We start from the raw sequence: 15,545 nt of genomic DNA on the forward strand, positions 1-15,545 counted from the left end.
CCTTTCTCACACGTTCTCAGGTGATGCCTAAGGGCCATGTTTTGGAGCCTACTTGGAGAATAAACATCTGGGGGCATATTTATGGTTGTCCTCTTCAATAAAAATATTATTTTATTTTTGGTGGTGCCTGAATGGTTCAGTTGCTTAAGCATTCGACTTCGGCTCAGGTCATGATCTCGTGGTTTGTGAGTATAAGCTCCTCATCAGGCTCTGCACTGAGCATGGAGCCTGCTTCAGATCCTCTATCTCCTAGTCTTTCCACCCCTCTCCAGCTTCTACTTGCTCTTTCTCTCTCAAAAATAAACAAATATTAAAAAAAAAAAGATATTAGCCCATGAAGAATGTAGTCAGATACACAGATGACCATGACATTGTTGTAGGTGGATGTGGTCTTGGTTTCTAGATGGGAAAGTAAGCTCATGTGTAGTCTGGGCTTCTCCTGTGTTTTAACCTGGAAAGGTTGACCAGTGTACCTTGTCCTCAGTAGTCAAATAAATAGTGACTCTGTTACCTCACATCAGTAGAAAAGCAATCAGATTTGTCCAAGTGCATAAAATCATAAGGGTTAAAATATTTACAATAAAGCATTAATAACAGTGAACCATGCATTTTAAAGGTTATAGAATGACTTTAGACTTTGGTGAACAGTGTAGTTTGGATTTCATTTTTCATGGAGTACATAGCCCACAACTTATGTTTCCCTGCTGTTTTCACTGTTTTTGAATATAAATATTGAACCATGGAAAATGGCAGCTGTGTATTGAAAGTGGAAATGATCTTCCCTGGTCCAGATTTTCACTGGAAACCTGCAGGATTTCTTTTTTTTTTTTTTTTTAATGTTTATTTTTGAGACAGAGAGAGACAGAGCATGAATGGGGGAGGGTCAGAGAGAGAGAGGGAGACACAAAATCTGAAACAGGCTCCAGGCTCTGAGCTGTCAGCACAGAGTCCGACATGGGGCGGAACTCACAGACCGTGAGATCATGACCTGAGCCAAAGTCGGACACTCATTCGACTGAGACACCCAGGCGCCCCAGAAACCTGCAGGATTTCTAATGTCGTCATTTTCCTTTACTGTAGTGGAACCAGGCAAGGTTGACAGGTTTTTCTTCTGTGGGACCTGGGACACCAAACGATTTATATGCACATGAAAACTTGGAAGCACAGAAGTGCTTATCAGCCTGGGTTTACAATAAACATCCCTTAGCTAGTTTTAAGAACCAGCATCACCTGTGCCCCCTGCCAGAGTCTGTCTATTGGTTAGGGTGAGAGCATCGGTGCTGCTTTAACTACAAGCTCCAGGTGATTCTCAGGTGAGGCCAGGGTGAAGCAGGAGGATTCGCAGCCATATTTGGGAGGGCCGTATCTGCCAGCCTTTCACTAAAAGAGATGTTGATAGTCATTCAACTCTGTAAGCATATAGACAAGAAACTGTTGGAAAAAGGACGTTTTCTTTACAATTACCGTGGTATATGATGCATTTTTGTTTTTGTGAAATCGATTCTACTGGTGTCAAAATACCACCCTCGTGTAGCATTGATTAAGAAAAGCAAGTTGAGAATAAGTTTGATGTGACAATATTTATAGAAACATTGAACCCAGGACAAGGTATTTTAGCACCTGTGTGTTAGTCAATTTCAAGTGCAATTTCACATACACTCTGAATTTGCATAAGAAGGAGGATCCACCTCTACTTGAAAAATAGTTATCTCTGAAGGTCTAGCTATTTTTGACTGACAGGAATTACTGTTACTTTTTATTTAAATATTTTATAAGCATATACTTTATAATTTTCCTATTATAATTCATGATATGCCTGATGTAGTTGTTTTCTATCACTACCATAACCAGTCATCATAATTTTATGGGCAAATATTCACACAATTGTGTTGTTAATAAGTGTGGAATTTCAGTGGACTTGGCTTTACTTTCTGTTCAGGGTCTTGTGAGGTTAAAAATCAAGGTTTCATGAGGCAAATATATTCTAGGTCACCACCCTCATTCCCTTATCCTTATGCATGCACAACCACTAGTCTGCTTAAGTTTTTTTTTCCTACTTTTATTCAGAAACAAGTTGTACACCTTAGTTTAATATAATGTGTCACTTAAGGATTTGATACATGTATATATTGCAAAGTATTTACCATAAATCTAGTTAACATCCATCACCTCACAGAAATTTCTTGGGTGTGATAAGTTTTAGGAGCTACTCCCTTTAACATCTTCAAATAGGCAATCAGTATTGTGAAAGCCAGCATATACCTTATATATGCACCACATTATCTACTTTTCTGATAGGGGCCACAAATGTTTTTCAAGTCTTGGCTTTTATGAATGTTACATTTTGTTGAGTATTTACACACTTGAGATTTTTGTTTTGTACTTCTAATTGGCTTCTGGTTTTATGTCATTGTGTTTGAAAAAGATACTTCATGAATTTTTTTTTTAAATTTTGTTCCTTTGGAGATGAACAGCACAAGAGTGAGCATACAAGCAGGGGAGGGACAGAAAGGAAGGGAGGGAGAGAGAATCCCAAGCAAGCTCCACACTGTGATTGTGGAGTCTGATGGGGGACTTAAACCCAAGAACTGTGAGATTGTGACCGGAGCCAAAGTCAAGACTTGGACACTTTTGAGCCACCCAGGCACCCTGCTTCATAGGATTTCAATCTTAAATTTATTAAGATTGATTTTGTGACCCAGCATATAACATATACTAGAGAATGTTCCATATGTACATGAGAAGAACGTGTTTCTTTTACCTGTTGGATGGAATGTTGTAAGACACCTACTTAATGACATTGAAGTCTGATATTATTGATTTTCTGTCTGGACAATCTACTCATTATGGAAAGGTTCACTATTGAAATCCCCTGCTAATATATCTTGTCTTTTTCTCTATTCTTGTCTGTTAATAGTTGCTTTATATTTAGGTGCTTTTCTGTGGGGCGGACAAATATTTACCAAAGTTCTATCCTTGTGTTGAATTGACTTTTATTTTCTATTATGTCTTTTCTTAAAAAAATTTTTTTTATGTTTATTTTTGAGAACAAGAGAGACAAAGCTTGAGTGGGTAGGGTCTAAGAGACAGGGAGACACAGAATCTGCAGCAGGCTTCAGGCTCTGAGCTGTCAGCACAGAACCCGATGTGGGGCTCGAACTCACAGACCACGAGATCATGACCTGAGCGGAAGTAGGCAGCTTACCTGACTAAGCCACCCAAGTGCCCCTCTATTTATTCTTTTTTTAGGGAAAGCTTGTTATATTGCTTTAAAAAACTATAAAAGATATATATACATATATATATATATGTATATATACATATATATTTAACAAACAAAACTAGTTTTTAAAAATAAATAACTCTAATGTATCAAACTTTGACCACATCAACACAACTATATGATGCACAAAAAGATTATTAAGTAGTTCAGGCAATAAACACAATTAAATGTCTTGTCAATGCAGACACTACATGAATATACAAATCTATTGGTTTAATGTAACACAGACAAATTCTAAATACATGTGAGGATGAAAGGATTCATGAAAGGATTCATGTTTTCTATTTGGTGAATACATATATAATGTATAAAACCTTTAGTAACAAGTACTGCAGTTCTACAAAGTGTAAGCAAAGTAGAATCTCAGGTTTTCATCTATCATTTCAGAAAGAACCCAACATGAAATAAAACCACTATCACAAGTATTGCAAAGGTAATCCATAAAAAGTGATGATTGGCAATTTCATACAAAGAAAAAATCCTCAGAGATGAATGTTAGGAATTTTAGAGTGATATTGTGGTAACCTGCCTGAAAGGACCAATAACTTATTTGAGGGCTTAAAACATCAGATAACAATGTAAATTAATTGACATATGAGAGGAAAAAAATGCAGTGTATTACAGCAAGTTAGCAAATGGAATACTGTGGAAAAGATTTATTAGCCTCTACAAGTTGGTTTTGAGAAACCATTGGCCACTTGTTACAGTAAAATTCCCAGATTTTCATTGCAACAGTTATTTTCCCCACACTCATCAAAACCTGGAAGCAATAGGTGTTTCTCAAAGCGTCATTCAGGGTTCTTTTTTTCCCCCAAACCATCAAATCTCAGGAATAGGATTTTGAATATCAACTAGCCATTTAGGAAACTCCTAAGATACAGATGTTCATAAACATTACACAGGCTACAGTTCAGGTACCTATACAAACACCACCAAGAGTAGTGGAAAAATGTGTGGGTTTTCAAATTGTTAAACACTATATGAGTTACATGAACATACTCTTGTTGGTGTCCCTCCCCCGCTGCCCCAAGAAAAATGGGTGAACACCTTATTGCCATTCTGCCAAACACCACATAACTAAAAACGCTGCATGAGGTGACCCCTCTATTTTGTAAGGACATGCACTGTGACTTCTTACAGTCTTGGGCTTAAAGTCTGTTTTGTCTGATGTAAGCATGGCTACTCCACATTCTTTTGTTTTCCATTGGCATGGAAGATCTTTTTCCACACCTGCGCTTTCAGCCTGAGTGTGTTCCTACAGCTCCTACAGTTCCTACAAGTGAGTCTCTTGAAGGCAGCACGAATCCTTAGTTTGTGTACTTCTTTCCTTTCAGCCAATGTATCTTTTGGTTGGAGAATTTAGTCCCTTTATATTTAAAATAAGTATTGACACAGGTATGGATGGAGTTATTCTTGTCATTGTTTTCCATGTTTTTAGCTGTTGTAGAATTACTTGCCCCTTTCTTATCCGTTTGGTCTTTTTCTTTGTGATTTGTTGATTTTCTAGTGGTGTACTTTGATTCCTTTCTCTTTATGTTTTGTGTATCTACTACAGGTTTTGCTTTGTGGTTACCAGGAGGCTTTAAGGAGACATCTTATAAAAATTTATTTTGTTAACACCTTAATTTTGCATACTAAAACTCTGAGACCTGAGGTAATTCTTACAAGATGTCAATGTACAATCCTATGCCATGTTAGGGAAGAGTTAGTTACTCTCTTTCTGATATCTGTGAAGGTTTCTTCCTTTCAACCACATCAACTGGTATTCTCTAGTTCTAACTATTGCTGGTAAGAAGTTGTCTCAGTATGTGCCTGGACTGCACAAAACCAATAACTATAACACTTATTTTTATAACATTCAGAAACGTTTTTAGTTTTAATATATGTTCAAGAATGACATTCTGAACACTCATTTTGTAATAACTTACATCAGTGTTAGAAACATAATGACCTCTCCAGTTAGGTTTGTTCATAGATTGTACATCATATTGTCCTTCAGCTTCCATGGAAAATCAGGTATGCAGGAGTCCCACCTAAGAGGGAAGGGCATCTGATATCTTTGATGCAGGAAGAATCAGCCACATACTTTCAACACCCACTGGGAATCAGTGAATTTTCTGAACTGATTTGGGAGCACAAATACATTAATACTTGTAGTCAACATCTTAAAAAGGGCCAAGGTAAAACAAAAGCATATTGAAATTACTTATTCCTATGCAAAACACCGCCCCTTCTCTATTTTCAGGCATACCCGCATATTCGTTATCTAAGTGTTCAACTTTGTTTTATCCCACATGGTTAAGTATTTTCGTGGAGAATAAGGTCTGAATAGAGTGACCAATGTACTCCTTTCTAGTGTGAATTCTGTGACGTTTATTGACAGTTGATGTTCAGGTAATTAGATGACTAAGTATTTATATCTTTCAGGTTACTTTCCTCTCCGTATGGTTTGTTTTCTAAAGTGTATATTCAAAAAGGTCTTTCCTTATACATACATTATCCCCGAGTATGCATTTGGGGATACTGGGTCATGACTGAATTCCAGCTAAAGATCAGCCACTCTCTTTACATTTTACAGTTTCACTCCTGTATAATAACTGTGATGTTGAGGTAGTTGTGAGTTCCAGCTAGAGGTTTCCCACATTCATTACATTTGTAATGTCTCTCCACAACAGGAACTCTGATGATGAGTAAGGCTTGAGCAGTCTGAAACACTTTTTTGCCACATTTGTTATCATTTTTCTCTGGAGTATGAATTCTGTGATGTTGAATGAGGTTTGAGTACTGATTAAAAGGCTTGCCAAATTCTTTGTATTGGTAAAATCATCTCCAGTATATATTCTCTGATGAAGAATCCAGGTTTAAGCATTGCTTTAATATCTTGCCACATTCCCAATGGGTATCATTACTCTTCAGTATGAATTATCTGATATGGAATAAGAGTTGAGGAGTCCTTAAAATTCTGTCACAATCTTAACATTTAGAAGCTTTGCTCTAGTCTGAATTCTATGTTAATAAGTGAAGGTTGAACAGTGGTAAAACATTTTCCCACATTGTTCATATTGGTAAGGTTTCTCTCCAGTATGAGTTTTGTAATGTCTACTACGGGATGAGTGGTGGTTAAAGGTCTTGCCACATTCTTTACATTGGTAAGGTTTCTCTCCTCTATGAATTCTGTGATGTCTCTTAAGGGCTGATGGCCAGTTAAAGGCTTTGCCACATTCTGTACATGGGTAAGGTTTCTGTCCAGTATGAATTCCTTGATGTTCTCTAAGGGATGAGTGCTGGCTAAAGGTCTTGCCACATTCTTTACATTGGTAAGGTTTCTCTCCACTATGAATTCTGTGATGTCTTTTAAGGGCCGATTGCCAGTTAAAGGCTTTGCCGCATTCTTTACATTGGTAAGGTTTCTGTCCAGTATGAATTCCTTGATGTTCTCTAAGGGTTGAATGCTGGTTAAAGGTCTTGCCACATTCTTGACATTTGTGAGGTTTCTCTCCACTATGCATTCTGTGATGTACATTAAGATATGCCTGGCGGTAAAAGGCCTTGCCACATTCTTGACATTTGTAAGGTTTCACTCCAATATGAATTCTGTGATGTTGTGTATAGTTTGAGATGTAGCTAAAAGCCTTGCCACATTCTTTACATTCATAAGGTTTCTGTCCACTATGAATTCTGTGATGTACATTAAGATGTGCCTGGCGGGAAAAGGCCTTGCCACATTCTTTACATTGGTAAGGTTTCTCTCCACTATGAATTCTTTGATGTGTCTTAAGGGCTGAGTGCCAGTTAAAGGCTTTACCACATTCTTTACATTTGTAAGGTTTCACTCCAGTATGAATTCCGCGATGTTGTGTAAAGGTTGAGAAGTACCTAAAGGCCTTGCCACATTCATTACATTGGTAAAGTTTCTCTCCAGTATGAATTCTGTGATGGTTGGTAAGGCTTGAGAGGTGGGTAAAGGCCTTGCCACACTCTTTACATTGGTAATGTTTCTCTCCAGTATGAATTCTGTGATGTACCCTAAGGGATGCGGGCCAGTTAAAGGTCTTGCCACATTCTTTGCATTGGTAAGGTTTCTCTCCAGTATGAATTCTGTGATGTGGAATAAAGTCTGAGGACCTGTTAAAGGACTTGCCACATTGTTGGCATTTGTAAGGTTTCTCCTCAGTACGAATTTTTTGATGTTCAGACGGCTGTGAATGAATAAAAGCCTTACCACATTCCTTATTCTTGTAAGGTGTCTCTCGAGTATGAATTCTTTGATGTCTTGTAAGGGATGAGTGCCGGTTAAAGGCTTTGCCACATTCGTTACATTGGTAAGGTTTCACTCCACTATGAATTCTGTGATGTTCTGTAAAGGTTGAGAGCTGTTTAAAGACATGGCCACATTCCTTACATTGGAAAGGTTTCTCTCCAATATGAGTTAACTTATGTTGAGTAAGGGTTGAGCAGAATTTAAAGGTCTTGCCACATTCTTCACATTTGTAAGGTTTCTGTCCAGTATGTATTTGTTGGTGGTCAAAGGCTTTTCCACATTCGTTACCTATATAACTTTCCTCTCCAGTACCAGTTGTCTTATGTGTGCTTAGTCTTGATGAATGAGTAAACATGTTCCCAGGATTATTACATCTGTAATGGTTTCTTCCCACATGACCCCTCTGATCAACAACATTGGAAGACTGGTTAAGAATTTTCTCACATTCAATGTATTTATAAAGATTCTCTCCCTTAGGGATACTCCTGTGTATAATAAGGTTGGTGCTTTGATAAAAGGCTTCCCCATATTTATTACATTCATCATCGTTCTCTGGAAAAGGAGTCCCCAGATATCTTTGGTGCCCTTCACTCTCCCTACCCTTGTTCCAGTCTGTCAGTAAGTGTACATTCTCAGGTGAACTATGTTTGTATCTACTCATTGACACTTTCTGGGAAAAAGCTTCAATGCATGACTTTGGCAGGAATGTCTGGGTGCCAGGTGAAAATACAGCTGAAAGAGATCAAATAACAAAAGTAAAATCATTCCAGATACTACTCTCAGATAAATGTACTCACAACTTCTAATATAGAACCTTAAAATCAATCAGAGAACATCAGGAATATAGCTGAAAGAAATCACCAGGACTTCATTCTTCCATGGACACATAAACTTGCACACAAGGAACTGACCACATAGCTTAATAGAGAATTGTGTAGCACATCTTGATGTAGCAGAAATCATTCTCTTACATCTCAGAAATTCAGGAAATGTACAATATGTGCTCAAAATTAGCAGAAGAAAGGATAACTAAAACAAAAATGAAAAATATGTAGCAAAAATAGGAAAAATCAACAATAGGAAAAGGTGGTGTTCAGAAAGCCCCCCAAAATCAACAGAGCTATATCTAATCATCAAAATGACAGAGAAAGCTGACTAAAATCAGAAGTAACGAAGTGAAGGCAGATACAGTACAACTGATCCCATAGAAATAAAAATAAATAGGCCCACAATAGATAATTATATGGCAAGAAGTCAATACCAAAGAATGGTTATGAATTTCAAAAAGATAAAACTTACCTGGACTCCACCATGAAGAAATCTATCATCTATGTACCTATACATCCATCCATCTATGTATCTATGTATGAATCTCCCTATCAATCAATCTGGGGTCTTTAACACACCATACAGATTTTGGGTAACTGGGAAAAGAAAGGTGCATTTTGGCACACTGTTCAAGTTCATTTGGACAGTAGAGCAAGAGCATAGACATGTACCACAATGGCATTTTGACACCCTCCCTTACAGCCTTGAGAATTGTACAAGTACTCTTGTGGTCAGAAAGCAACTCCTGCCCAACATTTTAGAGGAAAGATCATTCTCCTCCTTTCCACATCCCCAAGAAATGATTGTTAAAACAACTGTGCCTCTGATTTTGAAGAACCAGACATACATAGACCTATTGAAACACACAAAATGGTCTTCGCCTTTAAGGAGCGCCTGAGTGACTCAGTAGGTTAGCATCAGACTCTTGATTTTGGCTTTCATGATCTCATGGTTTGTGACTCCAGTCCCTTCTCAGGCTCTATGCTGTCCATACAGGGCCTGCCTGGGATTCTCTCCTTTCCAAAAACAAATAAATACTAAAAACAACAACAGGGGTGCCTGAGTCGTTCAGTCATTTGAGCATCTGACTCTGGCTCAGTTCATGGTCTCGTGGTTAGCAAGTTCAAGCCCCACATTCAGTTCTACAGGAGTAGAAGGAAATACCAAGGAAAAATCAGAAATAAATAAAATAGTTGGGGCACCTGGGTATCTCAGTCCATTAAGCGTCTAACTCCTGATTTCAGCTCAGGTCATGATCCCAGGGTTGTGGGATCAAGTCCCAGGTAGGGCTCCACTCTCAGTGAGGAGTCTAAGATTCTGTCTCTCTTATTCTGCCCCTTGCCCCAGCTTGCATGCTCGCTCTCTCTAAATAAATAAATAAATACGTAAAACCAAAAAATTAAAATTAGAAATAAAAGAGACCAGAATAAAGAATAACATGGAAAATAATGCCCAGGTTTTTCAAAACAAACAGAAATGGAAATTCTTCAACTACATTAACTAAGAAAAAACGAGAGAGAACTCAAACACCAAATGGAGAAATGGAACGGAAACCTCACAACAGATAACCACAGAAATATATAGTGTCATAACAGATCACTATCAACAATGATATACTAACAAGTTAGACAAAATTGAAAAAAATGTAATTTTAAACAATGCACAATTTACCAAGATTGAAAAATGAATCTTGGGCTCAAGAAATAAGGAATCTTCTTAGATCATCACAAATATACAAGTTGAATTTGGAATAAAAAACCTCCCAGCATAGGAAAGCCCACAGCCTCTTGCCTTCATTGGTCAATTCTAACAAACATTAAAAAGAAAACCAAATTTAGGGACTCTTCATCAAAATCTTAAAAATAGAATAGAAGGAACCCATTCAAAATAACCCTAGGAGGCCAGCATTGCCCTGGTACCAAAGCAGGATAATTACCACACAAGAATAAAATATCTGGTTTGTCCAACCCAAGTATTGCTACTCTGGCTTTCTTTTGACCTTCATCTGCGTGAGAAAGGTTTCTCTACCACCCGCACTTTCTATCTGTAAGTGTCTTCAGGTCTACATGGAGTCTCTTGTAGGCAGCATATAGATGGGCCTGGGGTTTATTTTTTGTTGTTTTTGTTTGGTTGCTTTATTCCATCCAGAGACCCTATGTGTTTTGATTGGAAGGTATAGTACATTTTCATTTAAAGTATTCATTGATACATATTTATTGCCATTTTATTAATTGTTTTCTCGTTTCTATATACTTTCTGGATCCTTTTTCTTTGTCACTTTTGGTGTCTTCTTTGCACTTAAAGATTCCCCTTTGACATTTCCTGCAGGGCTAGTTCAGTGGTGAGGAATTCCTTGAGATTTTGCTTGTCTGGGAAACTCTGTCTCTCCTTCCCTTCTGAATGATAGCCTTGCTGGATAGAGAATTCCTGGCTGCCTATTTTTCCCAGTCAGCACGTGGAATAGATGATGCCACTCCCTTCTGGCTTGCCAAGTTTCTGTTGAAAAATCACCAGGTAACCTTATGGTTCTCCCTGATAAGTGAAAGATGTCTTCCTGCTTTGAAGAGTTTTTCTTTATCACCATATTTTGTAAATTTAATCTAATATATCTTGGTGTGGGCCTGCTTTTGTTGATTTTGACAGGAGTTCTCTGTGCCTTCTGGATCTTACTGTTTCCTTAGCCAAAGTAGGGAAGTTTCAGTGTGCCCACCCTTCATGCCATTAAAAATCTGTGTATTACTTTTACTCCCCAACACTATATTTTAATAGCTTACTATTGACAAGGAATTTGATCAAGAACAATCAATTAATGTATATTTTATGTTATATGTGTTATATATGCCATTCCTACAATAAAGTAATTTCAAGAAAGGAAAATGTTAAGAAACTCAGAAGAGAAAATATATTTCTGTACAATAAACAAACCTGACTATAAATGTACCCACATAGTCCAAACCCATGTTGTTCAATGGTCGATTATACTTTGTGTTACTGTTTACCAGCAACCTTAATGAAGGTGGGGCAGGCTAATGTTGGTGTAGGGGAACAGTTCATTCATTAACACAGAGTTAACACATTAAAATCCATTCAGTGTTCTTATTCAAAATATATTAAATTCAAATGCCTTCTAACCAAACCAGTGCAAAACCACTATATGATCCTTGGTCAAAACACCCCTTTCAATCATTCAAGAACCATTCTGTTCCTCTGATCTGTGAGTTGTGTTTTCCATTCTGTTCAAACTGAGGCTCATTATTGAATAAATGTGGATTTATAACAATTTTACACCCTTTTATAGAAGAGTTAGCTATCCTTGCCTACGATGCGTGAAAATCTCTATTTCAACTGCCTAATATTCTTGACTTCTATCGATTGCTATTATGAAGATGCATGCAAATTTTAAATCAACAGCCACCATAATCTCCTCGCAAAAAAACTGTCATATCTATTTAAAATTCAGAATGTTCCTCTATCTTACTTTAATGCAAATAATGATGCCTTGAATGATCACTTCATGGTTACTTACATCACAGTTATACGTCAACCACAAACAGCATGTGAATGTAGACTTTCTTCGTACATTGTACATGACAGTGTTCTTTATCTTCCATGGAAAAGCTGGTATTAGAGAATTCCCCATCATACAACAGCCGTGTATGTCTGAGAGACAGAAACAATCAAATCCTTTTGCATGCACACAAGCTTATAATATTTTCCACACACACCCCCCCCCTCAACAAATCACAATCATGGTCAAAAGAAAAAGGAGACAGTAAAATTATTCCTCTCCAGACAGATATCCATCTTCCCTTGATTCTTTCACGCATATTAACAAACACAGTTGACCATTGAAGAAAATGGGTTTTAATAGGGTGGGTCCACTTATACACAAATTTATATATATACTGTAAATGTGTTTTCTCTTCATTATGATTTCCTTAATATTCTTTCCTCATGCTTGCTTTATTATAAAAACACTGCCTATAATACAGACCACATATTAATAATGGGGTATTGACTATGTTCTAGATGAGGCTTCTGGTCAACAATAGGCTATTTCCATGGGAAATTGCCTATGTTTTTAAATTGGGGGGCTCACAAGTTACAAGCAGATGTTCACTTGTGGAGGGGTTGGCATCCCATAGCACCTCCATTGTCCAAGGCTAAATAAACAACCTGAGTGTTTTAATTTTGGATTTTTCTCTATAATAAATACTCTGATTTAGAATCATGTCTCAAAAGTGGTATTGACTTCTTTCTGCTGAGAATTCTCTCAATTTAGATTTCACATTCCATTACATAGCTTGCCAATTGTTCACAACTGTAATTTTTTTTTATCTTTATAAAGAATTTTTTTTAATATATATGAAAAGCAAACATTTTTCATCACTCATTACATTTCTGGGGTTTATATCCAGTGTAGTTTTTCTGATGTTTTATAAATTCAGTTCTAGGTAGACGTTGTCAACATTCTTGACATCTGTAAAGTATCTCCTCAGGACGATCTCATGTTGAAGGTTTTGATGACGATTAAATGCTTTGTCAAATTTTTTTACATTGGTAATATTTCTTTCAGTATGCACTCTCTGATGGTCACAAAGTTTGAAGTTCTGCCTAAAGCCTTTGCCAAAACATTTTCAGCCTTCTCCCCAGTATATATCACACCTCATGTTGACAAGTTTTGAGTGGTACTGAAAACCTTTGCCATATTGTTATATTTGTAAGGTTTCTTCCCATTATGAAATCTCTGCTGTTGAGCAAGTTTTGAAGACTAATTAAAAGCTTTACTAGAGTTGCTGCATTTTAAGTCTTCTCTCCAGTAAGGATACAGTGATGTACAATAGGATTTGAGGTTTCATAAGACACATTCCCACAGTTATTACTTTTATACTGGATATCTGGAAACGGAGTTCTCTGAAATTGATGATTTGACCCTTGCTTCATGTTTCTTCCCAGATTCTTTACACTGGTAAGTTGTAATTCCATACTAAACACCTTGGTAATTATGGAAGATAGAGTTCTCATTAAAGGCCTTCTGAAGTTCACCACACATAAAAACTAGTTCCATATTAGGTACTATGTGATAACATTGAACAGTGATGTTTGCATACAGACTGTCTGGTTTTTATCAAATTTAGAGACTTTGGAAAAAGAGGGATTATACCTGGTGGAAGAATAATGAACCCTCTGAAAAGACATCTCAACACAATCACATTTCGAGTTTTTATCTTCCTTTTTAAATGTCTAAATTTAGAAGTATTTCAGTGAATCACTGAACGATTAATCCAATCTTATATCTGAAATAATTCCAATGAGTAGTTTTGGCATGCATTGGTTTATTTTCCAGAATTTCCAAAAGTCCTTCCAGAGAACATGTAGGATTAAAAATGAATTTTGGAGGGGCACCTGGATCGCTCAGTAGGTTGGATATCTGACCTCAGCCCATGTCACTATCTCATGCTTCATGAGTTCAAGCCCCATATCAGGCTCTGTGCTGACAGCTCAGAGCCTTGAGCCTGCTACTGATTATGTGTCTCCATCTCTCTGTCTCTACTTCTCCCATGCTTACACTCTATCTCTCAAAAATGAGTAAAATATTTTTAAAAATTTACAAAAATGGATTTTGGTCTTTGGGTTCAAATATAACTGACTTAAGGTGGGGTTTTCCCCCAAGTATTTTATACACTTGATCTCTTCTGGCAGTACGGGTTCCATTAAGGGCAATTATCCCGCTTTGGTGATATCCATCGTAACCTCATTTCTGCCCGTCTCTACCCTCTTCATCCAAGTCATCACTAAGTGTAAATACTAAGAGCCACAGCTTCCATTTGTTCCTACATCACCCTTTAAAAAGAATATTCTTTACCTGACTTTGCCAATAGGCCTATAGTGTTATGGAAAGACACAAGTAAAAGATACATGATCAGTTCTCCCACTTATTACACTCACATGCATATATGTTAAATGCTAATATGCAAAATTAATACCCATCACAGGACATCAGCAGTGGAGAAATAGGGAGCATCGGGACGGTGCTCCTCCATGGAGACAAAAATGGACTAAATTACCTTGTGAATGCTCCAGAACGCAATTAGGAGAACCCAGCCCATGCAGGCAAGTAGAAATGAAGAAAAGAAACATCAAAGAAACAAAGTTTGTGACACTGGCCCACACTGCTACTCACCCTTCCTGACACTCCTTGGCAACACTGTGTGGAAACAGTTACCTCTCATCAGGAGGTGAAAACACAGGAGTGACCTCTATGTTCAGTGATCTGGCTTTTTTGCAGGTGCCTGAGGGACTTATTTCTGTCATGAAGGACGTGGAAGCAGAGAGAATGAGGGCACCTGCTGGATGCACTGTGATGGCTGCTCAGACAACAGGTGAGCTTTTGTTTACACACTGGAGAGACTCCAGAGCTGAGGACAACAGAGGAAGGCATCATGGGCTCTAAAGAAGTAACTATACTTTCGTAAACTAGGAAATTACAAAAATTCAGACATTACAAATTGGTTATTTGTGTTCTCCTGTACAAACAAGTTCATAATCCTGAACCCCGAGGCTGTTTTCTTAAATTCACCAATCTCAACAAAAGATCACAAGGTCATAAAGAAATAGAACTAGTTCCAATCACAGGAATGAAATGTATCTCCGAAACTGACCCTAAATTAATAAGGTAGTGTTAATGGTGAGACAAAGAATTAAAGAAAAAAAAGTCATAAAAATGTCCATGTAGGATGGGGCGCCTGGGTGGCTTGGTCGGTTAAGTGTCCGACTTCGGCTCAGGTCATGATCTCATGGTTTGTGAGTTCAAGCCCCGCGTCAGGCTCTGTGCTGACAGCTCGGAGCCTGGAGCCTGTTTCCGATTCTGTGTCTCCCTCTCTCTCTCTGACCCTCCCCCGTTCATGCTCTCTCTCTGTCTCAAAAATAAATAAACGTTTAAAAAAAAAATTTTTTTTTAATGTCCATGTAGGAAAAAGAGGAAGCGCATAGGTAATTAAATGATAGCAGAAAAACTATCCATGACCAAAATGTAAACCCAAAGAGACAAACTGTAAAAATCACTGAGAAATTAGGACCTGAAGTGTAGAACCACTGAATTTGAACATACACGAAGGGGAGAGCAACAGACTTTATGAAGCAGAAGAGAGAATCAGACAATCTAAAGACCCC

The 15,545-nt window shown here is 37.6% G+C and overlaps 1 protein-coding gene across 2 annotated transcripts in view; it reads right to left on the bottom strand.

Moving 5' to 3' along the window:
- LOC125915750 (zinc finger protein 420-like) overlaps positions 1 to 15,545 on the bottom strand; it is a 76,411-nt gene that overhangs the window by 51,408 nt on the left and 9,458 nt on the right. The window contains exon 4 of one of the 2 annotated variants that reach the window (XM_049621733.1): positions 3,817 to 7,621. The exons of the other annotated variant lie outside the window; for it this stretch is intronic. Within the exon in view, the coding sequence (XP_049477690.1) occupies positions 6,295 to 7,621 (1,327 nt within the window). The 3' untranslated portion in view covers positions 3,817 to 6,294. Of the gene's footprint in view, positions 1 to 3,816; positions 7,622 to 15,545 lie in introns of those variants that run through there. 2 annotated transcript variants of the gene reach the window in all.

This window comes from Panthera uncia (genome assembly GCF_023721935.1).
Source record: "Panthera uncia isolate 11264 chromosome E2 unlocalized genomic scaffold, Puncia_PCG_1.0 HiC_scaffold_19, whole genome shotgun sequence".
NCBI classification, from domain to species: Eukaryota; Metazoa; Chordata; class Mammalia; order Carnivora; family Felidae; genus Panthera; species Panthera uncia.